Source organism: Fusarium falciforme, chromosome 6, assembly GCF_026873545.1.
Source record: "Fusarium falciforme chromosome 6, complete sequence".
Classification (NCBI taxonomy): Eukaryota; Fungi; Ascomycota; class Sordariomycetes; order Hypocreales; family Nectriaceae; genus Fusarium; species Fusarium falciforme.
The window spans coordinates 386599-408608 of record NC_070549.1 but is presented as its reverse complement, the minus strand read 5'-3'; the positions used below and the strand labels follow the sequence as shown (position 1 = coordinate 408608).

At 51.7% G+C, this 22010-nt stretch overlaps 8 protein-coding genes across 8 annotated transcripts; 4 read left to right on the top strand and 4 right to left on the bottom strand.

Moving 5' to 3' along the window:
- Positions 1 to 576: 576 nt before the first annotated feature.
- Positions 577 to 2385, top strand: NCS54_00765600 (Hypothetical protein; the record flags this gene model as incomplete). The annotated part of the gene is made up of 8 exons (XM_053153071.1): positions 577 to 731; positions 792 to 846; positions 908 to 1007; positions 1056 to 1140; positions 1193 to 1692; positions 1742 to 1981; positions 2031 to 2174; positions 2225 to 2385. The coding sequence occupies 8 exons, from the start codon at positions 577 to 579 to the stop codon at positions 2383 to 2385; spliced, it is 1440 nt and encodes a 479-aa protein (XP_053009046.1).
- Positions 2386 to 2596: 211 nt separating this feature from the next.
- NCS54_00765500 (Hypothetical protein) lies at positions 2597 to 4554 on the bottom strand (the record flags this gene model as incomplete). The annotated part of the gene is made up of 2 exons (XM_053153070.1): positions 2597 to 3843; positions 3897 to 4554. 2 exons carry the CDS (start codon positions 4552 to 4554, stop codon positions 2597 to 2599), a joined length of 1905 nt encoding a protein of 634 aa, XP_053009045.1.
- Positions 4555 to 6616: 2062 nt separating this feature from the next.
- On the top strand, positions 6617 to 8256 carry NCS54_00765400 (Hypothetical protein; the record flags this gene model as incomplete). Its single annotated transcript, XM_053153069.1, has 8 exons — positions 6617 to 6820; positions 6870 to 6976; positions 7026 to 7182; positions 7239 to 7351; positions 7404 to 7587; positions 7664 to 7822; positions 7895 to 8084; positions 8144 to 8256. The coding sequence occupies 8 exons, from the start codon at positions 6617 to 6619 to the stop codon at positions 8254 to 8256; spliced, it is 1227 nt and encodes a 408-aa protein (XP_053009044.1).
- Positions 8257 to 8893: 637 nt separating this feature from the next.
- Positions 8894 to 9811, top strand: NCS54_00765300 (Isochorismatase domain-containing protein; the record flags this gene model as incomplete). Its single annotated transcript, XM_053153068.1, has 3 exons — positions 8894 to 9079; positions 9130 to 9277; positions 9333 to 9811. Exons 1-3 carry the CDS (start codon positions 8972 to 8974, stop codon positions 9809 to 9811), a joined length of 735 nt encoding a protein of 244 aa, XP_053009043.1. The 5' UTR covers positions 8894 to 8971.
- Positions 9812 to 10824: 1013 nt separating this feature from the next.
- On the top strand, positions 10825 to 12411 carry NCS54_00765200 (F-box domain-containing protein; the record flags this gene model as incomplete). Its single annotated transcript, XM_053153067.1, has 1 exon — positions 10825 to 12411. One exon carries the CDS (start codon positions 10825 to 10827, stop codon positions 12409 to 12411), a length of 1587 nt encoding a protein of 528 aa, XP_053009042.1.
- A 459-nt stretch (positions 12412 to 12870) lies between these two features.
- NCS54_00765100 (Mannitol 2-dehydrogenase) lies at positions 12871 to 14376 on the bottom strand (the record flags this gene model as incomplete). The annotated part of the gene is made up of 1 exon (XM_053153066.1): positions 12871 to 14376. The coding sequence occupies one exon, from the start codon at positions 14374 to 14376 to the stop codon at positions 12871 to 12873; it is 1506 nt and encodes a 501-aa protein (XP_053009041.1).
- A 1271-nt stretch (positions 14377 to 15647) lies between these two features.
- NCS54_00765000 (Fungal-trans domain-containing protein) lies at positions 15648 to 17558 on the bottom strand (the record flags this gene model as incomplete). Its single annotated transcript, XM_053153065.1, has 3 exons — positions 15648 to 16269; positions 16346 to 16989; positions 17046 to 17558. The coding sequence occupies 3 exons, from the start codon at positions 17556 to 17558 to the stop codon at positions 15648 to 15650; spliced, it is 1779 nt and encodes a 592-aa protein (XP_053009040.1).
- Positions 17559 to 19798: 2240 nt separating this feature from the next.
- NCS54_00764900 (Aminotran-1-2 domain-containing protein) lies at positions 19799 to 21327 on the bottom strand (the record flags this gene model as incomplete). Its single annotated transcript, XM_053153064.1, has 3 exons — positions 19799 to 20248; positions 20312 to 20454; positions 20505 to 21327. The coding sequence occupies 3 exons, from the start codon at positions 21325 to 21327 to the stop codon at positions 19799 to 19801; spliced, it is 1416 nt and encodes a 471-aa protein (XP_053009039.1).
- Between the last annotated feature and the right edge of the window lie 683 nt (positions 21328 to 22010).

The following is a 22010-nucleotide window of genomic DNA, read 5'->3' as shown; positions in this document are numbered from 1 at the left end:
AACTCAATGCTCGAGCAGAAAGAAGTCAATAGCCTCATATAATCATTGAGAGGACCAGCTTAGACACCATAGATGCTAATATCTTACAACCGAGTTCAAAATTCATACAGACTTAGTCACCCCAGGACACTGTTTTGAGGGTAGTAAGGATAGTCATCTTGGGGAGTAGCAACATGGTCGATCTTGGGCTACGAAAGACACTTTGAATCGGTTTCAAGGCTGGATTAGTCTGCAAGACGGAATAAATGAAGTACTGTAGCTCGCCCCTATCTAACGTTAAGCACAGTACGGGTCTCGGGTTATGATGCCGCTTTGGGTAACAAAACGCGCCAAGGCACATCACCTTCAATTTACACTCTTTTCATACCCGAGCAAAAAATTACCAGAAACAGAGAGAATTAGTAATTGGACTTATATCGTCATGCCTGAGGCCTTGTAGTTTCCCCTGGGTGCATATTTAGTCGAAAGAATTGTGACATGTCCCTGACCAGATTCTCTGGGAACATCAGCCAACCGAGTCAACGAAACATTGAAACAACCTCAAGTTTACTCTCCTTCACTAAATCATCCTTCGCCATGTTCTGTCGGAAACTCACCGGCAGAGCCAAGGCCAACGCGCCTGGCCGAGAGGATGCCTCTACGGGAGACTTCCAGGTCGACGACTCCCAGACTCTTCGAGGAGACAATGATGCATCCATCAGGCAAAAGGAAGAGGAGCCAAAATACGGCTGGTGATTGCCCCCATGAGCCCTCAGAAGCTTAGGCTCACATCGATACTAACTTTATTCAAGGGTCATTGTCGCTTCGGTGTTCTTCACCAATGCCCATACGTGGGGTTTGATCGGCGTGAGTTAAATCAGTTGCTGGGGCCCTGTCCATGCGAAGCAGTTAGTTGACGCAGTACCAGTCTTACTCAGTATTCTTGGCCCATTTTCTACATTCCGGGCTGTTTGCCGACCCAGACCCTCTGACCTTGGCATTTGTCGCTGGGCTGTCCTTCTCCGTTGGTGAGCAATGGTGAAAGTGTCCGCCGCACATGTACTGATGCGAGGTAGCGCTACTTGTTGCTCCAGTTGTCACGCGCTTGAATCCTTACATCGGTCCACGGCCAACAGTCTTTATTGGTATCCTTGTCCAAACGTGCGTCTCTGAACTGCTGTGCATCCGCTTCCCTTGACTAACAGGAACCAAGAGGAGGTCTCATTGCTGCCTCATTTAGCACTCGCATCTGGCATCTTGTCCTCTCGCAAGGTCTGGTCTTTGGTGCCGGCGTAGGCTTCATCGTCAACACTACCGTCAGCATCGTTCCTCAATGGTTTCATGCCAGGCGGTCCTTCGCTGTGGCTGTAACTACGGCTGGCTCTGGAACAGGAGGCTTGCTCTACTCGCTCACGACCCGCACCATGATCGACAATCTTGGACTCGCGTGGGCATTCCGGATTCTTTCAATCGTATCCTTTACCGTCAACGGCATCAGCAACCTTTTTCTCAAGAGCCGAAGCACCTCGGTAGGTGCTGTCCACCTCGGCTTTGATGTTAGCTTCTTCAAACGACCCGAATTTTGCTTGTTCTTGGCATGGGGCTTCTTTTCTCAATATGGGTTTGGTATCACGGTCTTTTCCATGGCGGACTTTGCTGAGACGATGGGGTTCACGCCGCGGCAAGGATCCATTGCCAGTGCAATCTTCAACCGTTGGCCACCCGAACATCAAGGATATGCCGAAGCTAATTGTTGGAATAGTGTCGCAGGCGGTTGGCCGCCCCTTGATAGGGCTAGCCAGTGATCGCTACGGTAGGCTGAACGTGGGCACCGTCTGCACTCTTACTGCAGCCCTGTCGACGCTTCTTATATGGATTCTAGCCGGCAAGTCCTTTGCGGGTACCATTATCTACACACTCTTTGGGGCGTTTGCTAGCAACATGTGGACAACAGTTGCTCCGATCGGTGTAGAGGTTATGGGACTACAGTTGCTTCCATCAGGTGCGAATTTTCTTCATTGTGCCACCAACAATATCTAACTATGTATAAGCCTTGTCCATCTTTTGGCTCGTACTTGTCCTTCCTACTACGTTTGCAATGCCAATTGCGCTGTCTTTGAAAGGCCAAGGAGACTATCCTTATCTCGGAGTGCAATTATTTACGGGATTTTCCTACATGGCAGCTTTCATCTCAGGTATTAGATGTTGCCGCCTCCCTTTCCCCAGCAAGACTGACCGTTACTAGTTTGGTTTCTTCGAGCTCTGAAGTTGTATCGCGTCGACTCGCTTCAGCCATCCTCGGAGTTGGGGGACCGGGCAAGTATTCGTCACGGCGAAGGTGTGACAAGTTCAACGAACAGGTTGACAAAGCTCTGTGAGGGACTCGTTTCAAGACGCAAGGTGTAGGAATAACTTGAAGTATCTACCTGTAGAGAAACGATCGCTGTCAGTTGATCTTCCATTTGAAACTCTAGGTCCTATTCGGAACATTGTAATAAGTAGATTCGGTCACAAAGGTATTGGGTCATGTGGTTTTAATAGTTCATCTCAATTTAGACTTATTTCCAATACTAAAAACACCAAAGGACAAAAACATTCGCTTCTTTCATCAAACAGTTTACAAATCATTGTACTCATAAAGACCCTCCTCAAGACCCTTGATCTGGAGCGCCAGCAGCTTCGAGTAGTATCGGCAGATGGCCAAGTTACCACCGTGGAACCAGAAGCCGGGGTGGCCACTCTTCTGCCACATAATTCTCATCTCTCCCTCGTTGTTGAAGCCCCAGACATCACCGACCTGGTCGGCAATCTCGTCGCCAAACATGACACGGGTCTGGGTTCGCATGTTCTGGTAGCCTGTGGCAAAGATGATCTCGTCGGCTTCGAGCTCGCTGCCGTCGGCGAAGCGCAGGCCGTGGGGGAGGACGGTGTCGATCTCCTGGCCGTGCTTGACCTTGATCTTGCCCTCGGCGATCAGCTTGGAGGCGCCGACGTCGATGTAGTAGCCTCCACCGCGCTGGAAGTACTTGAAGAAGAGACCGGCGCCGTCAGGGCCGCGGTCGACCTTGAAGCCGGCCTTGTCAAGACCGTCGAGAATCTCCTTGTCGTGCTCGGCCTGCTTCTCACAGACGGTGACCTGGATGGCCTTGAGGACGGGGGTGGGCAAGCCGTGGATGAGAAGGTCGGCGTCGTCAACCTCGGGTCCGTCTTCAGAGTAGATGCCCTTGAGAGCGATGTCAGTGATGGCCTTGGAGGAGACGACGTGAGTGCTGGATCTCTGGACAATGGTGACGTCGTAGCCCTTCTCGAGGTAGTCTTGAGCAATGTCGTGTCCGGAGTTGCAAGATCCAACGACGATGGCCTTCTTGCCCTTGCTGTTCTCCTGAGCACCAGGGAACTCAGAAGAATGGCACAGGCGATCGCCCTTGAAGTTCTCGATGCCCTTCATGGTGGGCATGTTCTTCTTTCCGGAGTGACCAGTCGCCTGGATGATGTGGCGAGGGTGGAAGGTTCGCTTCTCGACGGAGCCGTCCTCCTTCTTTCGCTCGACAGCGACGGTCCAAGACTTGGTGGTGTCATCCCACTTGGTGTCGACGATGGAAGTCCTCGTCCAGACGTTGAGCTCCAGCAGCGTTGCGTAGGCCTCAAAGAATTGGGCGAGCTTGTCCTTGGGGGTGAAGATGGGCCACTGGGGCGGGAACTTGAGGTAAGGCATGTGGTCATACCAGACGGGGTCGTGGAGAACCAGCTGGTGGTATCGCTTCCTCCAGTTGTCGCCGACACGGTCGTTCTGGTCGATGGCGATGGCCTCGATGCCCAGCATCTTAAGTCGGGCAGCGGCGGTCAGGCCGGCTTGGCCAGCACCTGGAGAAATGTCAGTATGGAATCTTTAGCTACAAGCATGTGATTGGACCCACCAATGATAAGCACAGCAGGCTCACTTCCATCTTCAAAGTTGGCGGCCGCAGCCCTTCGCTGGGCCCAGTTCTTGCGGCCAGGCTTTCCACCATGCTCGACACCCTTGGGTCTGTGCTCGTTGATGGACTCCTCATAGCCCTTGAAATCTTGAAGACGGGTGTAGAGGGTGAAGATCTTCCACTCTCCATTGTGTTCGACGGCGCGCGCAAGGCCTTGGCCGGTGCCCAGAGCGGTCTCAATCGTGAAGAAAAACTGAACACCAAAAACGGTGGCGAGTCCATCGATGGGGATAGTCTTGGGAGATCGGACGGCAGAGCTGTCGTCGATGGAGATGCTCTTCAATCGGAAACCGTCCTTGGAGCCAGCAGCGCTCTTCAGGAAGTCAAGAATGGCACTAGGACCCTGGACTGTTCGGAACACCCAAGAAAGAGCCAGGTGATCTCTCCAGTAGCCATCATCTGCGAATAGTCTGGCCAAAGCGGGGTAGTCGTGCTTCTGGACAGCCTGGTTAATGTTCTCAACCAGGGCTGCGGCAACTTCTTGGGGGTCGGAGCTGGCGGGAGTTTTGGATGGGGCGGGGAACTTGGCGACGGGAATGTTGATGGAACCAGGCACGGTCCGCATGTACGAGGGAACGTCAATCGCAGCTGCAGCCATTGTGAAATGTGTGTGTGAGTGTTTAAGATGTGGTAGAGAAGGTTGGGTATCTGAGAGAAGAGGAGAAGGTTGATGCTAGTGACAAACTCAAGGTTACGGCCACGACCTTAAGTAACCTTTTTTTTTTCTGTTGTGAAACATACAGAAGCAAGCCGTCAATCGGCTCGGCACTCGTTGGCTGCCCCTCCGCAGTGATCGGCAAAGAGAAACATTAACACTCATACCATTGGACGCATCACTCAGCCATTGTTCCCCCGCGTTTGACAAGCCCAACCAGACACAGAGCGGATCCTCTCCCCGAGATGCTCCCCGCTTCTAGCCTCGATATCTCCCCCCTCTTTTCCCAATCCCCCGCACTGCGGTTCCGACCGCGACGGAGCCGATTCGGGAGCTGGGCCAACTGATCACGGAGGATTCAAGGGTTGACGAGTCTCATGATGGAGTTTCCATGCGGATTGACGTTTAATCCACGTGGAGAAGACAAGTCTGGGGGTCTCTGATTGCGGAGCGGTGCCGAAAAGGTAGCGCCTCTCCGCACATCCGTCTCCTTTGATGCGAAGCATTGACACTGACAGGCCACTATCGCCGATTGAGTTTACTTGGCCATGTGATTTTCCTGAATGTCTTCTTTTCTTATCCTAGTCAATCGGCTCGTAGCTTGTCATTTGCCGCTGAGCCTCAAGGACTCGTGCGTGAGGACACGACATGTTGTGGGGCTTGACGCGACATGGGCACGATGGTACATGGAGGCGGAGCAAATTGTTGGGTTTCTTCATTTTGTTTGCTGCTTCTTGACTTTTCTTATATTCCGTTGTAAAGCTCGTAACCAGGGACCACATGCGTGGCTCTTCTGCATCACTAAGCCCTCCACTTGTGACAGCTTTGTTTTCTCAAGTACATCAATTGCTAGGGTTGTGAGAGTAAAGTCGCAAGCGCTTTGAATTATTCAAATCCAATGAAGAAGCGCTTTAGTATAGGGTAAAGATTTATGTGTGAATGGACGACGATGCAGACATGAAGTCTTGGCCAGGCTTACTGGGTGAGCACATCTTACTAGGGATGTAACCAGTCATCTTTCACGAGCTACCAGAATAGGAAATCGGGCGCAAACCATTATAACCGATGTCCTGTCCAAGTAAACTCACCTTATATGAGACTGTGAGTCTTAAGTCATGAAATCGTACTCAGAAGCCCTTTCTCGCCTCATGTGAAATCTCACTCTCATCACACCACAACAAAACCGACGTCAAAATAAACGATTTGCACTCATTGGTGAGACTTTCGAAAATCAATTTCACGTGAAAGCTCATTCTCTTACCGCCTCTAGATTGATAAGATCGAAACGGCCCTTCTCAGGCCTTCTCGTGTTTCAGCCGCACGTAACAGTCGATGAGAGCCTTGGCATCAGGCCAACACACATCGGTTACTTTGAGAGCGCAGGGCATCTCGGTATTGTCAGCAGCTGAGATTCTCCATCTGAATCTTTAATCGGCACCCAGATCGCCAACTATGGCATGTCGGCCAAACTCGGAGTGAGCTCACCACGGCTTTGGAATCATTCAAGTCTTGAGTCATTTCTGAGAAGAGCATCGTAAAATTCATGATTTGTAAGTTTAGTGGAGATTTCAACTCGCCGAGTGCAGTTTCGAGTCTCCGTTTTTGTTGAAAAATGTGTGTAATCATTCATGCGGCGTCGTGAAGCAAACATGGTGTTTCCGCGGAGATCTCGACGCGTCACGAGAAAATGGTCAGCATTCCACCTTTTATAGAACCATTTGTGAATATCGCCCCTGTTTACCGTGCACACGATAATTTTGATTCGCCGATAACCTGGTCATGTCTTGCTACGGCTCACATCATCCCATTCTCGTCGGACACTTCGGCCTCCGATGAGCGCACATGGTGAACGTGTGATGGGCCGATTTCGCACAAGTCGGAATACCGACGACGAGATTCACGGTGAATAGTGAGAGAAAAGTTGTATAAAAGTTGATGTTTGCCTATTGTCGATATCGTCTTTACCATCAACAGCATCAGATTGAGACGCATCACCAAAAACAACATGCACGCTACCGACGACGAGACCACCACCATCCCCCGATTCCCTTTCCAGCGGGCCTCGGCATTTGAACCCCCTGCAGAGTTTGCTCGCCTCCGAGCCAATGAACCAATCTCTCGAGTGGAACTCTTTGATGGGAGCTTGGCGTGGCTGGTGGTCAAACATGAGGATGTATGCAGGGTAGCTACGGACGAGAGACTCTCCAAGGTACGGCAGAGGAAACCTCACGCTTATATCATCGATCTGACAGATGCAGGAGAGAAACAGACTTGGCTTCCCCGAGCTGAGTGCCGGTGGTAAGGCTGCAGCCAAGAATAAGCCCACGTTTGTTGACATGGATGCTCCCGCACACATGAACCAGAGGTAAGACGGCCCCCAACAGTGACATCAAACATCGCTCATTGGCATATAGAAGCATGGTGGAACCTTTCTTCACTGAGGATCACGTGGAGAGTTTAAGACCTTATATCAAAGAGACTGTTCAAGGTCTTTTGAATGATATGGTGGCTAAGGGATGCGAGGAGCCCGTCGACCTGGTCGAGAAGTTTGCGCTTCCCGTTCCATCTTACGTGAGTAAATCCTTGAGCTGTCACCCAAGCAGAGCACCGCTGATAATTGTTCGAAGATCATCTACACTATCTTGGGAGTTCCGTTTGAGGATCTCGAATACTTGACTGAACAGAACGCCATCCGCAGCAACGGCAGCGGCACTGCCCAAGAAGCGGCGGCCGCCAACCAGTACGACAATGAACAAAACTTCGCCTCATTACTTAAAACTAACACTTATTAGGCAGCTGCTCAAGTATCTTGCAAAGCTTGTGGATCAACGCCTCCAAGAGCCCAAGGACGACCTCATCGGCCGCCTAGTTGCCGAGCAACTCGTACCCGGGCACATTGAAAAGTCCGACGCCGTGCAGATCGCTTTCCTGCTGCTTGTGGCGGGAAATGCGACCATGGTCAACATGATTGCTCTGGTAAGACATTTTAGACCGGTTTCAGATATTCCATTAAGGCGTGCTTTGTGCTGATTACGAATTACAATTCCCGCAGGGCGTCGCCACGCTGATGCAGAACCCCAGTCAACTCGACGAGCTGAAGGCCGACCCGACCCTTGTCCCTGGCTTTGTGGAGGAACTATGCCGCTACCACACCGGTTCCTCCATGGCCATGAAGAGAGTGGCCAAGGAAGATATGGAGCTCGGTGGACAAGTAAGTATTATGCGAGGATGCGTCAGGAATTGCATAGGCGAAGGGGGGGCGATTTTGTTGACGAGATAATAGCTCATACGTGCTGGAGAGGGTATCATTGCCTCGAATCAGTCCGCCAATCGGGATGAAGACGTGTTCCCCAACCCCGACGTATTCGACATGCACCGTGATTTCGACTCTCGTGACGGGCTCGGGTTTGGATTTGGCCCACATCGTTGCATCGCAGAGTTGCTAGCCAAGGCCGAGCTAGAGACCGTTTTCGGTATGCAAAAACGTTGAGGCTAGCATCAAGGGCCGAGGGTTGCTAATGTGCGCCTCTAGAAACCTTGTTCGCTACCCTGCCGGACTTGAGAGTGTCGATCCCTCTTGATGAGATTGAGTGCACGCCGCGGCACAAGGATGTTGGCATTGTGAGACTGCCCGTTGTTTGGTAGATGGATGGCAGATAACGGCCGTTGCACACACCCACGAGGCTAATCTCCCTACCGACCGGCAAAAACGACCCTTGCAGTAGTACCGAGACCAGGGTAGCCAACGGCCATAGAGTGCTGAGCAAGCTGGTGACAGAGGCTGACTGAAGGTGAGGGGCGAGCGTCCAAGTGGGGGCCGATTTTGCTGAGTCGAGAGGGTTGCATGATGACAAACCCGCGTATGGGCTTACATAGACATTACCATTCACCCAACTCATCCATGTTCATGCAGACCTGCCCTACCCGCAATGCACAATGAGATCTAGCCGAGGCGGTATTTGCCGTTGTGAATTGTCATGTTTACGTGCTGCTTGCCGATTAACCTTCAAGCCTCTTGTGTAGTTTCTAGTGCATGTGAATACTTTGGTTTCTCAATATGCGGCCGACCCGTCCCACTTGGTCAGTCGGGCGCGATTCCCGCTCGTGCAGCAGCTGTGGATGTCTACTACTCAGGCCTTCAATGTCGGTTGCTACATTGACGAGGTTGGGCAAAGGTGCTGAACCTTGAGCATCGCGGCCGACAGTTGTCAAGAATCGAGTATATAAACCTCGACGACTTCCCCGAGTTCAGAGTTGTTTCTCCAGGCTCAGACAACCATCAAGGAGTTTCAGCATCCCCAAAGAGAGTTCCCGAACACTTTCAAGTCTTTTCAAGAATCTCAATTATTCAACTTCCAAGATGAAGGTTCCCTCTTTCCTCAGCGTTGGCCTGATGGCCACTGCTGCCCTCGCCAACAAGGTGTCCCAGAACACCTTCAAGTACGAGCGCCTTGACAAGAACGATGCTGTAAGTTTCTCCTCTGAGATCTACAGTATACTCTTACTCACACATCACAGCTTCTCCTCGTTGTCGACATCCAGGAGGGTCTCTACCAGATCGCTCGGGACTTCGACCCTACCCTCTACCGCGATCAGGCCCTCGCCCACGCGGCTCTTGGTGAGGTCTTTGACCTTCCCGTCATCCTGACCACCTCTGCCGACCAGGGTAAGTTGCCGTCTCTGAATCATATATTTCAAACCTTGTACTGACCAATCATCAGGCCCCAACGGTCCTCTCATGCGCGAGATCATTCAGAAGTACCCCAAGGCTCCCTTCATCCAGCGCCAGGGTGAGGTCAACGCCTGGGACAACTCCGAGTTCCGCGACGCCGTTCGCGCCGCCAACAAGAGCCAGATTATCATGGCCGGTATCACCACCGATGTCTGCACCACCTTCCTGGCTCTCTCTCTCCGCGAGGAGGGCTACTCCGTCTGGGCCAACGTCGAGGCCTCCGGTACCAACTCTGCTCTCGTCCGTGACGTCTCCAACGACCGCATGGCCCGCGCCGGTGTCCAGACCGTCAGCCTCTTCTCTATCGTCTGCGACCTCATGCGCGACTGGCGCAACACCCCTGGCTCCAAGGAGCTCATCCCCTGGCTCGACAAGTACTACCCCGTCTGGGGCTGGCTCGCTCGCACCCACGCTGCTGCTGTCACCAACGGCACCATCGTTCCCGGCGAGGATGCTCTCATCGCCTAAGTCGACGGAGTCCTATAAAAGAGGAGGAACCCGCCTGGTCAAGTTTAAACGGGTCTCCTCACCCGCTCACGCGTTCCCATACAAAATATGATTCAGATACTAGTCAATTCACATCATCTTCTATAATCGGTTCCAATCTTTTCTCAATTCGAGACTATTGTGATAAAACCGATTACTTGCATGCTTCTTTTACCTCTGGCGCATAGTCTCGTGGCGGTTGGTGTGCCTATCCCAGCGATGACGGTTAATCAGCGACTGACATAGATTTAGGCAGATCTCATTGACTTCAACTCCTATTTTTTTTTTTCTTTTTTTTTTTTTTTGAGATGCAAACACATGAAATTCTAGAACCTCACAAGGTCTGGTCGAATCTGATTGATTGCGACGGTTTTGAGCTCAACAATCGCAGATTTCCTGAACCAAGCCCGGTTTGGCCAACCTTCTTCCCTAGAAGCCGTGACAATGCATCGACTAGAAGTGTTTACTTTTGACAAACCGATAGATATTGGGGAATTTGTTTGATATGTATCACCATGTAAGACGCATGATAGCCTAGAAACTCACTAACCCTATGGCCGATAGGGCATTGCTTGTCAGCAGTGTCAGCAGAGACTGGCGGATATGGCGCATCTAGTTGAATTTCACTGACAAGATTTAGGGCCAGACATTTCATGCATTGCCAAACTCTGTCCAATATTCAAGCAATAGGGACCGAATGCAACGCCTGAAGCAACTCCTGTCGATCAACACCTCTAGACGCCTATCACACCGGCTGTCTATCCGGTCCGGGACGCTCGCCCAGCAACACCACCATGCATGTTCCCGGGCCGGGCATACACAACAAAAAGCAATAATTGTCAAAGAGCCATTAAGATCGCGAATTGTAGCTGCATCATGCAGCTCTCGTCACGTGGCTTAACAGCCCATCGAAACACCACATATTCTCGGTCTTCCTTCCATCCGGTGTCTCGTTCGACAATCATTTTTTTCATGTCAGATGAGCAGTAAAAGCCATGGCTACTGATCGAATCTCGAATCTCCCAAACGAGATCTTGTTGCAAATTTTTGGGTATTTTTGCCTTCATTGCCAGGACGAGTACAATCAGCCCTGGGACAGCCGACCACTTCGCCACAAGCCTCATCGTACGAGACAAAGAGGGGATATTAAGTCATGGTATTCCCTTGACCGGCATACACTCTACTCGGCTTCACTGGTATCAAGACGTCTCCGGGACATTGCGCAGTCCGTTTTGTATCATGAGTTCGCGCTTGGCCACGGTGACTCTTGGGTTTCTAAGTTGTATACTTGGCAAGGCCGACTTGCGTCTTTTATGAGATGTTTGACACAGAGACCTGATCTTGCTCACTCAGTCAGAGTTTGCTACGTCTCTACGTCCCTATTTGAGACAAGTTGTCAGGAAGAAAATCGAGCTGTCATACTGGAGGCGGCTCGTGCCCTCGATATCGATTTACCAGCTGCGTGGAGACAGCGGGTCTCGAAAGCATCCACCCATGAGAAGTGCGATTGGCCTGACACTTATGAAGCGTTCCTGCACTCTCATTTGGATGGGAGTGATAGCCTGGGTGAAACACGACACCGGAATCTACACAATGCTTTTCGCGAGGGCTCCGAGCCTGGTCGGCGCTGGATGAACGCCGAGCTGGTGGCCATGCTGATCGCCCTTATGCCGAATCTCGACTACATTAGCCTTCAAGGAAACTACAGATGGCCAACTCATGGACTTCCGCACTCTGCACTTCCGGCTCTTGGGGTCTTGAACCTGCCTTTGAAGACACTGGACCTTGCAATCGGCGGAAATCCAATCATTCAACTGGCTTCCGGTTTGGAGACCCTGAACCTACATCAACACTCTTTTCATGGGTCTCCAATTCCAAAGATGCCCAAGCTCAAGACTCTTAGAGTGACAGATTGCTTGGTCTCGACCAAGAGCCTTCAGGAGCTCTTGGCTGCCTGTACAGGGAGTTTGACAGCCTTTGAGTTTGAAGCCAAGATCGACCCTGGATCTTTCAACCCGTTCACATCAGGCAATTCTTCAGATCATTTCCAGTTTTCAGAGGCCATTGAATATCTCGAGGGGCACAAAGATACACTAAAGGTGTTGCATCTTGACCTTGCGAATCGAGGTTTTGAGATGAGCAAGATCCCCGATGACCTTGATCTTAAACATTTCTCGGTCTTGGAGCACGTGTTTCTTAACTCCACGGTACTTTTTGGTCACGTTCCTATCGCGAGGGAGCATGAAGTTGACCACCAGGTACTGATGCGCCTTCTTCCTGCTTCAATTATCTCACTCACGGCAAGGAATGACTCTCGATGGACTAGTTGTCTTGAGGAAGCGCTCCTGACTTTGGCGGGCTGGAAGAGCCAAGACCCTCAGCAATTTCCCAATCTGAAATCTATCCAGAGCGATATTATATCCATGGGGACAAAGAGTCTTGTGTCCTTGTTTGGAGCGGTTGGGGTAGAGTTCGATATCAAGGTCTGCTTGCTGAGTGAGGTGAAGCCTTATTTGAACGGCATGAATGGGAGGTCTGATCTTCTTCTGCCTAACATCGAGTCTCATGCCGACGGTCAATGATGGATAATGAGGAAAGCAAAAATGGGAAATTGTCATTGGGGGATTTGGTCGGGATGAGTCTTCAAAGGGAGCACAGAACAGTTTGAAAAGTTACGAAGCGTGGATTCAGGACTATCATTTCGTAAAGGACACAATAGGATATGCAGGGGGTTCATTTACTATGCAAATTCAATCAGAAATAAGGCATTTTTGAGAGTGTGATGTGGGATAGGGTATGCAGATATTCACAACAGGGTCAGAGTCGCATTCGCTCGTCCTCACCAATTCAACTTCACTTCTGATCAATGTATAGTTGTTGTGAATTATAATCCATCAATCATTGCGCACATCTATCTAATCGTGATAAAGTCTGATCATGCTATCCGTCTATCTATACTTTTCAACTTTTTCATGACCGCGTTCTATCAGATCCATACTCATTATAACATCAAAGGCTGTAATACAATCTATGCATGCCGTCTAATCAACATACTTGGGCATAGTGGCCATGACTCCATCCTTGGCAATGAGCTGCATGGCAGTGGTGAGCTCGTCGACGAAGCGCTTGTCGTCTCGCAAGTCGTCGCCGAAGAGCATCTTGATGCTGAGAAGCTCGCGGGGGTCGTCTCCGCCGGCCTTGGCAAGGGCCTCCAGCTGCTCGAGCATAGGGTCCTCAACCTCGAACTTCTCACCCTTGTCGGTCACGCCGTGGATGTAGCGGAACCAGGCGCCAACGACAAAGGACAGGCGACGGAGGGGACCCTTCGCCCAGATCTGCTCGGCGATGGAAGGCATAATGAATTGAGGAATCTTGCCCGAGGCATTAAGGGCAAGACGGGGAATTCGATCCATAATAGTGGGGTTGGAGAAGCGCTCCATAAGGGTGTTGCAGTATTGGTCAATGTCGACGCCGGGAATCTCGGGGAGCAGGGGCTTGACCTCCTCCTGCATCATCTGCCAGATGAACTTGCGGTAAAGAGGGTGCTCCATGACCTCGTGGACGTACTGGAAACCAGCGAGCTGGCCGGGGTAGGCCATGGCGGAGTGGCTGGCATTGAGAAGACGGAGCTTGTGCTTCTCAAACTGCTCCACATCGTGGGTGTCGTGGACTACCTGGACACCGACCTTCTCAAAGGGAGGACGGCCATCGCAGAAGTGGTTCTCAACAACCCACTGCATAAAGGGCTCAGTGACAACGGGCCAGGCGTCCTCGATGCCGAAAGTCTCTGCGAGCGAGTCGATGTCGGTCTGGTGGGTAACGGGAGTGATGCGGTCAACCATGGAGTTGGGGAAAGCTCCCTCCTCGTCAATCCACTTGGCGAGCTCTGGGTTGCGCAGACCAGCAAACGTCTTGAGCATGTTGCGGGTGATGGTACCGTTGTGCTGCATGTTGTCGCAGGACAAGACGGTGAAGGGCTTCAGGCCCTGCTCGTGGCGCTTGGCCAGAGCGGCGTAGAGGAAGCCAAAGGTGCTGATGGGGGCGTTTGCGTTCTCCTCCTTCAGATCGTGCTGAATGTCGGGATGGTCGGCTTGCAGCTGGTGGGTGTTTTCGTTGTAGTAGTAGCCACTCTCGGTGATGGTCAGGGACACAATGTGGGTGTCTGGGTGAGCCATCTTGTCGATAACGGCCTGACGGTTGTCGGGCGCAAAAATGAAATTGTTGATGCTGCCGACGACCTTGGCGTCGCTGCCCTTGGCAGACCGCTCAATGACGGTGTACAGGTGGTCTTGAGACTCCAAGACATCGCGCATGGCAGAGTCATTGGGTCGAAGACCGACGCCGCAGATGCCCCATTCGTTCTGGTTGTGCTTCTGAATCAAATGGTTGATATAGACGGCAAGGTGAGCTCGGTGGAAGCCACCAACGCCGACGTGGACAATTCCATCCTTGACGGCAGTTCTGTCGTAGGTAGGAATTTCCACAGTACGGTTCTCTTGCTGTGAAGAGATTGTAGAGAGGTTCGCTGAGTTGAGCTTGAGAGGCATTGTGATGTGACGTAGGTTGGTTGTGAAAGAAAGGTGAAGATTAGGAACTCACCGCTCACCGCTGACCGTTGACGACAGGTGTTTTGTTCTTGTTGGGGTTTTTCTAGGCAGCACCGTAATCCCGGAATAAGTTCGGCCACAGGCGGTCAGAGATTTTTCCTGGCACGTTCCCCGTTGTTTGGTGGCTAGGAGGCAAGCTTGGGATCCAAATAATATGGGGCCCGGTGACGTTTGTCTTTGTTGTCTAGGCAAGGAAAAGCTTGGAAAAAGTAAAAAATTTCTTGATGACGTGTGACCAGAGATAACAGGAGATTATCATTACCGAGCGGAAGCCGAGGAAAAGGGGTCCATGATATGATGTTGTGCCGAGACAGTTGACAACTATTTCCGTGCTGGAGTTGCTGCTCCAGTACAGCCCTGTCCGCCTGCAGCGCTAACTAACTGGCTGTACTTAATGACATCAAGCGATTCAAGCTGTTGAGGCTCTCGTGAAGATTGCCAGTCAGGTACAAAGTTAAACCCAAACACTGTCTCTGGATGAATCGCAAAATGAGGTTATTGTCAATAACGGCAACAAACTCAAATGGTCAACTGACTGAAATCAATATAGAATTGTCTGGAGATATATAAATTCAGCCACGTAGCCCCTGGCCCGCACAGGGGACCCTTCCCCTACAGGGCTTCACGATCCTCCAAAAAGGGTCCCGTGGCTCAGGCACCTCACCCCCAACTGGCACCTGACTCGACCCTCCATCTAGGTTTGCACGATCCCACCATCCCATTGGGCTGCAACCATCGTAGTTAAGCTCTAAAAGTGTAACCGGATCAGACGCTGGCGGTTCCGGTGCCGGGCGGGCGGCATCAAGAGCCGCAGCAGGGGCCCTGGTACCTGGGCTCTGACTCGCGTGATGATTCAGCCCAGTTCGTATGCGCACTGTCTCCTGGTCCCAAATATCCATCCATCAAGGGTATCATCTGACTATCGGAACTGGTCAGTAGTGTTCAGTTGTCGCACCACCTTTTACCTACGCCCGCTCGGCATCCGCGGAGTATTGGGATCCCAGTCAAGTCCGCGTATACAGATGCGTGCCGAGGCTTCACATGAAGTTATGCAGGTAATAAGAAGGCGCGAAAGTCGTATTCACGGTATATGGTCATGCGAGACTTCTTGTCCAAAGTTTGCGAGTAAACACCAGCCGGGTCTTGACAAGCTCTAATGCACCAAGGTCATGCTGCGGTCACCAAAGGCCAAAATCCGCCCGAACAATGATTCACCCAAGATCGATTCTATCAAACGAAAAAGCACTGCCATCTTGAAACATGAAATTCGGCATCGAGTTGGGTAAAGGTGCCCCCGGGGCTCCAGGTTCCACGATCCATCCTTCCAAGTCACCAATCGGACTCAGCCTTCCTCCAAACACGCCATCAAACGAACCTAAAGACGACGAAATGATTGATTCTGACACTGTGGGAAGCGAGACTGGCTCTGTATCCGAAGTTGGATGCATCGGTTGAGCAAACCCCGAGATCGGTGTGGAAGTGCTACGAGAGGAGGAAGCGACAGAGTCCCCTCCGTATGGGTGAACTATCGGGACCATGTTTCCGGGGATTGGCTCCAAGGTATGTATGTAAGCCTGGCCGACTGATGCAGGCCGACTCTCGGGTCGCCTTGAGGACTTCTCTTCGCGATCTGCGTCAATCAAATGCAGCATGATGTCGCAGAACTTCAACAGTCTCTTCATCAAGGAGTTTTCTTCAGCCCACTCTGAGAACATTCGAATCATGCTTGAGAACGAGTGTAGAAGTTCCCAGTCCTCGTCAGAGGCCTGCCGGTTGGTCAAGGCATGCCTAGAGAGCTCGAAGAAGGGCACAGGAGGATACGAAGCGACGAGTCTAGTGCATAGTCAGCATTCGTGAGGAACGACAAGAGAACATTGCAGAGCACCATCAAAGTCACTGGGATACTCACAGAGCCAAGTCCAGATGGTGTCCTCTTTCCGAGGTCACCGTCCACAGCCTTTGGAAGAATCGGAGAGAACGCCGAGCAACGCCGAGTATTGACGGAGACATTGATGCATCCCCCGGAATACGCCATAAGACCAATGCCTGGATGGAGTAAAACCTCACAGCGAGGTCATGGCACAGTTTGCCGTTGAGAGTGCCAGAATATTGGCCTTCGTCGAGTTCCTCCGGGTGGCTCGCTGCCCAGTCATCCAGTTTCCGACCCTGACTGAGAGCCACCTTTCCAGTGGCACTGGGCCCTTGGTCAGTGGCCTCATCAGAGTATAGAACACTATATATCTGCTCCTCGAGTCGCAAAAGAGCGACCCGAGTGACGAGATGGCTTGTGGTTGACGAGGTTGAGAGGCTGCGCTCAAGGAGATCAACGCTGGGCAAGTTGAAGGATAAACCAGAAGCCCAGGCCAAGGCCCTGCTTAGGCATACCATGCAGTACATGACTTGCTGTTTTTCCTGGCACTCCTCGGCATTGGCTCTTTCGGTAGTGTTCGCCGGGCTCCAGTGGCGAAGTCCGATAGACTTGGCTACGTGGACGGCGAAACTGAATACTAACGCAGCAACATCCTCCGAAAGAGAAGTTTGCGCTACTAGGCACTTTTCATTATCAGTATCAACCCGCCAGAGTGTACGAGAGAAAGAGAGTGACGCACGAGAGACAACAGAGCCTGCAAAGTCAGAAGGCTGGGGTTGAGGAGCAGCAACTCGACATTCTCCAAAGCCCGCTTTGCGTTTGCGATGAATGATTTTATGAGGTCCATATCGATGGAAGACGCCCTAGAAGCTTCTGTGCTGGTTCTACTCGAAACTGCTCTGGAATGAAGGGATTTGGCCTGAAGTGTCAACAGCACCAGATTGTTCGCGCACACATCATATGCGCGCTTATCTGATGCATTGGAAGACTCTGGGGCAGATTCCATAAGGTAGCAAAAGCTTTTCTTTGTCCATAGAGGCATATGCGGGTTTACCATCTCAAAGTATGGCTCGATCATAGCCTCGACGATAACCAAAGGAGGGCCGGTCAGGACGGAACCGTCAGAGACATGTGCGTACATGTGATGCGGCTCCACTAGTTTGAGAATCTCTTCTCGTGAAGCTGTTGCACGTGTCGTGCTAGCCTGCGTATTCTGCGTCTCGCATATGTTGGCTTGTAAGATGGCCGCCATATCTTGCATCAGCGAGACCAAGGACGTGGATCCGTAATACCGTTCGTGGCCGCCCACGTTTCGAACAACGCAACTTCGGCCCCAAGAGGGGCTTGTTATTGAGCTCGGTGAGCTAGGCATTGGGGGAGGTGTCGTCTCAGAGTCCTGGGTATTTTTGGAACTTTGCAGGCCGGAGACAGCATCTTCAAGCTTTTGGAGTCGATCGCCGAGGCGGTTTACTGCGTGGCTTCTAAATCGACAGAATGAGTTTAGAGGTTCGGTCATGGTAGAACTTCTGGGCCTATCAGATACTTACAGCCAAGTTGTCTGGTTAGGCTTCTTGCCCTGTCCCAGCCACTCACAGTCAAGGCCGAGACGGACGCAGTTGGAACAATGAGGCCGCTCTCTCCCACATCGAATCTTTCGTGACCGGCACTGATCACATACTACCCAAGAAAAGGGTAGAGTTAGCTGCTGGTTCTATCCAACAAGAGGACATTGGACAACACACCTGGGTAGTCTTTAGAGGCCCCTCTCTACATCACTAGTTAGCAATTTGATCAGCACGGGACCTGGGACCAAAACCTAAACACAAATACGAGAGGGTGAATGCGTGCCTCGGTATCCTCAGATGCATCCCAACTTCTCTTCCCGTGCGACGGCATTATGACTCTGTTTGGAAGTGCTCCGAAGTAGTATCTGAGTGCATATCGATCGGCTCTGACGGCGAGAACCAACACGAACAGTCAGCGACTAGGGCTGATATTTGCCCCATCTTATTTAAGGCTGAGGTACATCAAGACCACCTCCCATACAAATACCCCGGGGCTGAGACCTTCTCTTACTGGCCTAGGCACGCGGTTCGGCCCGAGCTAACGGCTCCCCCGTGGCTGTTGGTCGTGTCCAGAGAGGTTGATCAACATCTCATTACCGCATTGGCTAAAATACATCGGCACATTTGCATCCTTCCTGTGCTGATGTTGGCCCACAAGGTCCTTCAGTCCGTGCAGACCTCACTCCAGACTGCGCATGTCGCAATCCGCGACCCGAGTGGCGCGGGGAGATAATGCCGTCGGATGGATCAGGAGATCTACGACAGGAGCCGGAGTTAGACGACGGTCGTTCATGTAAGACCGCCTCGAAACGACCCTCGGTGAATGTAACTTGATCATGGCGCAGACGCCGGCTACAAGGATGTCGCTGTAACAGTGCTTGGATCCCCCTACCAGATCTTTGTTGGTTGCCTAGTTTCCCCCACGGTTCGTGAATTCATCATCTGGTTGGCCCCTGAACAGTGCCGGGAGAGATTCGTGAATGCACGGTAGCATGAGTTCAGCCGATTTGTGAGATGAGGCCTGTTGATTAACGCTAAGCAACACGTCAGACGGGATGGCGCCACCTGACAGGGGCCGGTTGGTCGGTTTGATACGGTCGAGGGCCGATCCTGCTCAAAGTGACATGACACTGTACTACCTGCTTGTTTGGGTTTCTCCTTCTTTCATTGGAAATTAGTCGTGAGGGCTGTTGCTCTTTGGGGCATCGTACATGAAGGTCCCTGGCAGGGATGGTGTCAAGATAAGGTCAGCGTGGGCAATTGCCGGAGTGAATCCCAATCCCAGAGCACTGCCAATTCCACTTGAGACATGAATCTTCTGCAGATTCATCGATCCGAAGGTTGATCACTCTTTGGCCCATGTTCAGAAGTAGTGAATCTACCAAGATACTCCATCAAAGTGCATCCGTCTACTCCTTAACCGGACACCGAGACTTAGCGCCAAAGCGGCTCGGCCGATCACCCGTTGAATCTGACAGGGCTACGTAGCACCACTCTCGATGGGGAAGGTATCTCATTCGGGTCCGATGGTTGTCCGTAGGGCTAAGAAAGCTGTCTCCACGTGAGGGTGGTTATCGCAGGCAACTGGCTATAAAAGTTAATTTACTATCCCCCTGTGTCCACGTTTCAACAGGGTTTCCTCGCTTCTACCGAAGTTACCTTTTGCATGCTGCTAAGCATAGGGATGACCCTTGTTACTCTTGTCATTCCTTGTCACTTAGACCATAACATTGATGCTTTAAGCAAATCCACGCGTCTATTTACTAATTTCCGGGTTCAGTACCCAGGCTGTTAAGCGAAGGACCAAGTCTGGGTACAAAAGAATGGCAAGTGTAAGGAGTATCTGTCTTGACACTCCCACCCCTGGTCCCCGTACAACACAACCAATCAGGCCTCCTATCCTCCTCCAGAATATCGCAACATCTACCTATGCCTTCACGCCATTCCCATTGGTCTCTCCTTCCGCAGTCCAGGTAAAGGCCTGGCGAGCTGCTACCGGGATCTTGGAGGAAACCTTTCCATCCTCAATGTCAAGCATCTCCTGGGCCCACTCGTACAGGGTATGGGCCAGACCTTCGACCTCAGCGTCGGTGTTGTGGTTGTGGAACACACAACGGACACGTGGCGCGCCCTTGGGAACGACAGGGAAGTCAATGGGGTACGCGCAGTACTTGGCCATCTGAAGATGGAAGACCAGGAAGAGATTCTGATGAGGACGAGTCCAGACAGGCACCACCTGGGTAACAAAAGGCCTGGTCTCATACCCATCGGCAAGTGGGACACGGAGAATTCCAGTCTCCGCAGCCCTCTCGTAGGCAGGATGCGCCTGAATGGTCTTGAAGAAGAGCTTGACAAGGTACTGGACCCGTTCTTGAGCCTGGTACGTGCATATAAGCGTCAGCCCTCCGCATCAAGGATGTTGCTTGGGTCCACTCCTTACCTTCACAGTCATATCTGCCTTGAGCAAGTTGTAACCAGCGCGAATACCAGCCAGCACAAGGAAGCTAGGGGCAGTCGTGTAGATAATCCCACGCGCAAAGTTGATGAGCATGGTCTTGACTGTTGAGTTTGAAAGAATGACAGCTGGGCGATATTAGCACGGCCAAGAACCCGATTTTCCGACGACAACTCACCTCCATTGGAAGCCAGGGCCTTTCCAAAGGTGTGCATTCGAATTGCAATCTCTTTTTCGAGGCCAAGCTCTTGAACAAGGCCACCTCCCTGCTTTCCAACAACGCCAGTGCCGTGGGCCTCGTCGACGACAAACTGAGCATTGCCTAGGGGGAAGACTTCCTTGGCAACATCCACAAACTCCTTCAGAGGGCAGACATCTCCATCCATGCTATAGATTGACTCTACAGAGATGATGATAGACCTCTCGCCTTTTTGAATGAGGGGTTGGGTGTCGCGGATATAGGCCAGGGTCTCCTCCAGGGAGTCAACATCATTGTGGCGGAAAGACACCCTGGTTAGAGCCACAGAGTTCTTCATTCCATCGTGCGTACTGGCGTGGACAAGCTCATCATAGACTATCGCGTCACCTGGACGAGGAATGGCAGTGTAAATGGCGCCGTTCGCTTCATAGCCGGAGTTGACGATGATGGCATCCTCGGCGTTGTGGAACTCGGCGATCTCCTTTTCGATGGTCTCCATGTAACTGCTATTTCCGTCAAGAAGCCGAGAGCTTGTAGCTCCAAGACGGAAGTTGGGGTGACGGTTAAGTTCCTCGAAAAACTCGTCTCTAAGGAGACCAGTGGTGGCCAGAGATAGGAAGTCGTTGGATGAGAAATCCACACCCTCTTTGAAGTCACGGAAGACAATGAGGTTCTGGTCCACTCTACGAGTGTCGAGAGCCTCCTCCAGGTTGCGGTAAAAGACGGGGGCATCCTTCATGCGAGGAGCTTGCGGCTCCTGGGCCTGCAAGTATTCCTTGATGTGAGGGACAACCTTGGGCATTTTGACGGAGTGGTTGACTGAGCGGTTGACTGAGTATTTTACGTAGTAAAGTAGAGCAAGGTTTGAGGGTTTGAACTTCCAAAAGAAGCTGGCTTTGCAAGAGATCGATGGAGACTGGGTCGAAATGTGAGGTGAAGGTTGAGTTGTGATAGAAACATGCAGCGAAACAACCAGTATTTGAGTTCGGATCAGAAAAAACTAGCCTATCTCATCCTATTGCCCATCATGTGTTGTCGAATTGGCCTGTCGACTATGGCTTGACTTCCGATCGAGTCGTTGCATACCTGCTCTACGCTATCGCTCAACTCAAGTCTCAGATCTTTTCCGGGATCCGATATTCAACCAAAGCTCGATTCACTTCCTCCTGTCACGGCTCTGAAGTTTGGTGTCATATCCATGCCAGCGCAATGTCAACTCATCCGATCTTGCAAGGTGCGGGTTCCGGACATATCGGCCGACTGCGGGTTCCGATAAGAGTTGCATCGAGGGGCAGAAAGCCAGGCGACAAGTATCTCGCAGAGAACAGGCGGTGGCCGGGTGGTCAGAGAAATGCAGGGGAGATGCCAAAGTGCCTCCTTAAGTGGGCTAGGTGGCATCGCAGGGGGCCAAGCCGTGGGGTGTGGCCACACACCATGTCCAATAGCTATCCCACGTTTGTTCACCATCGATAATCCCAACATACA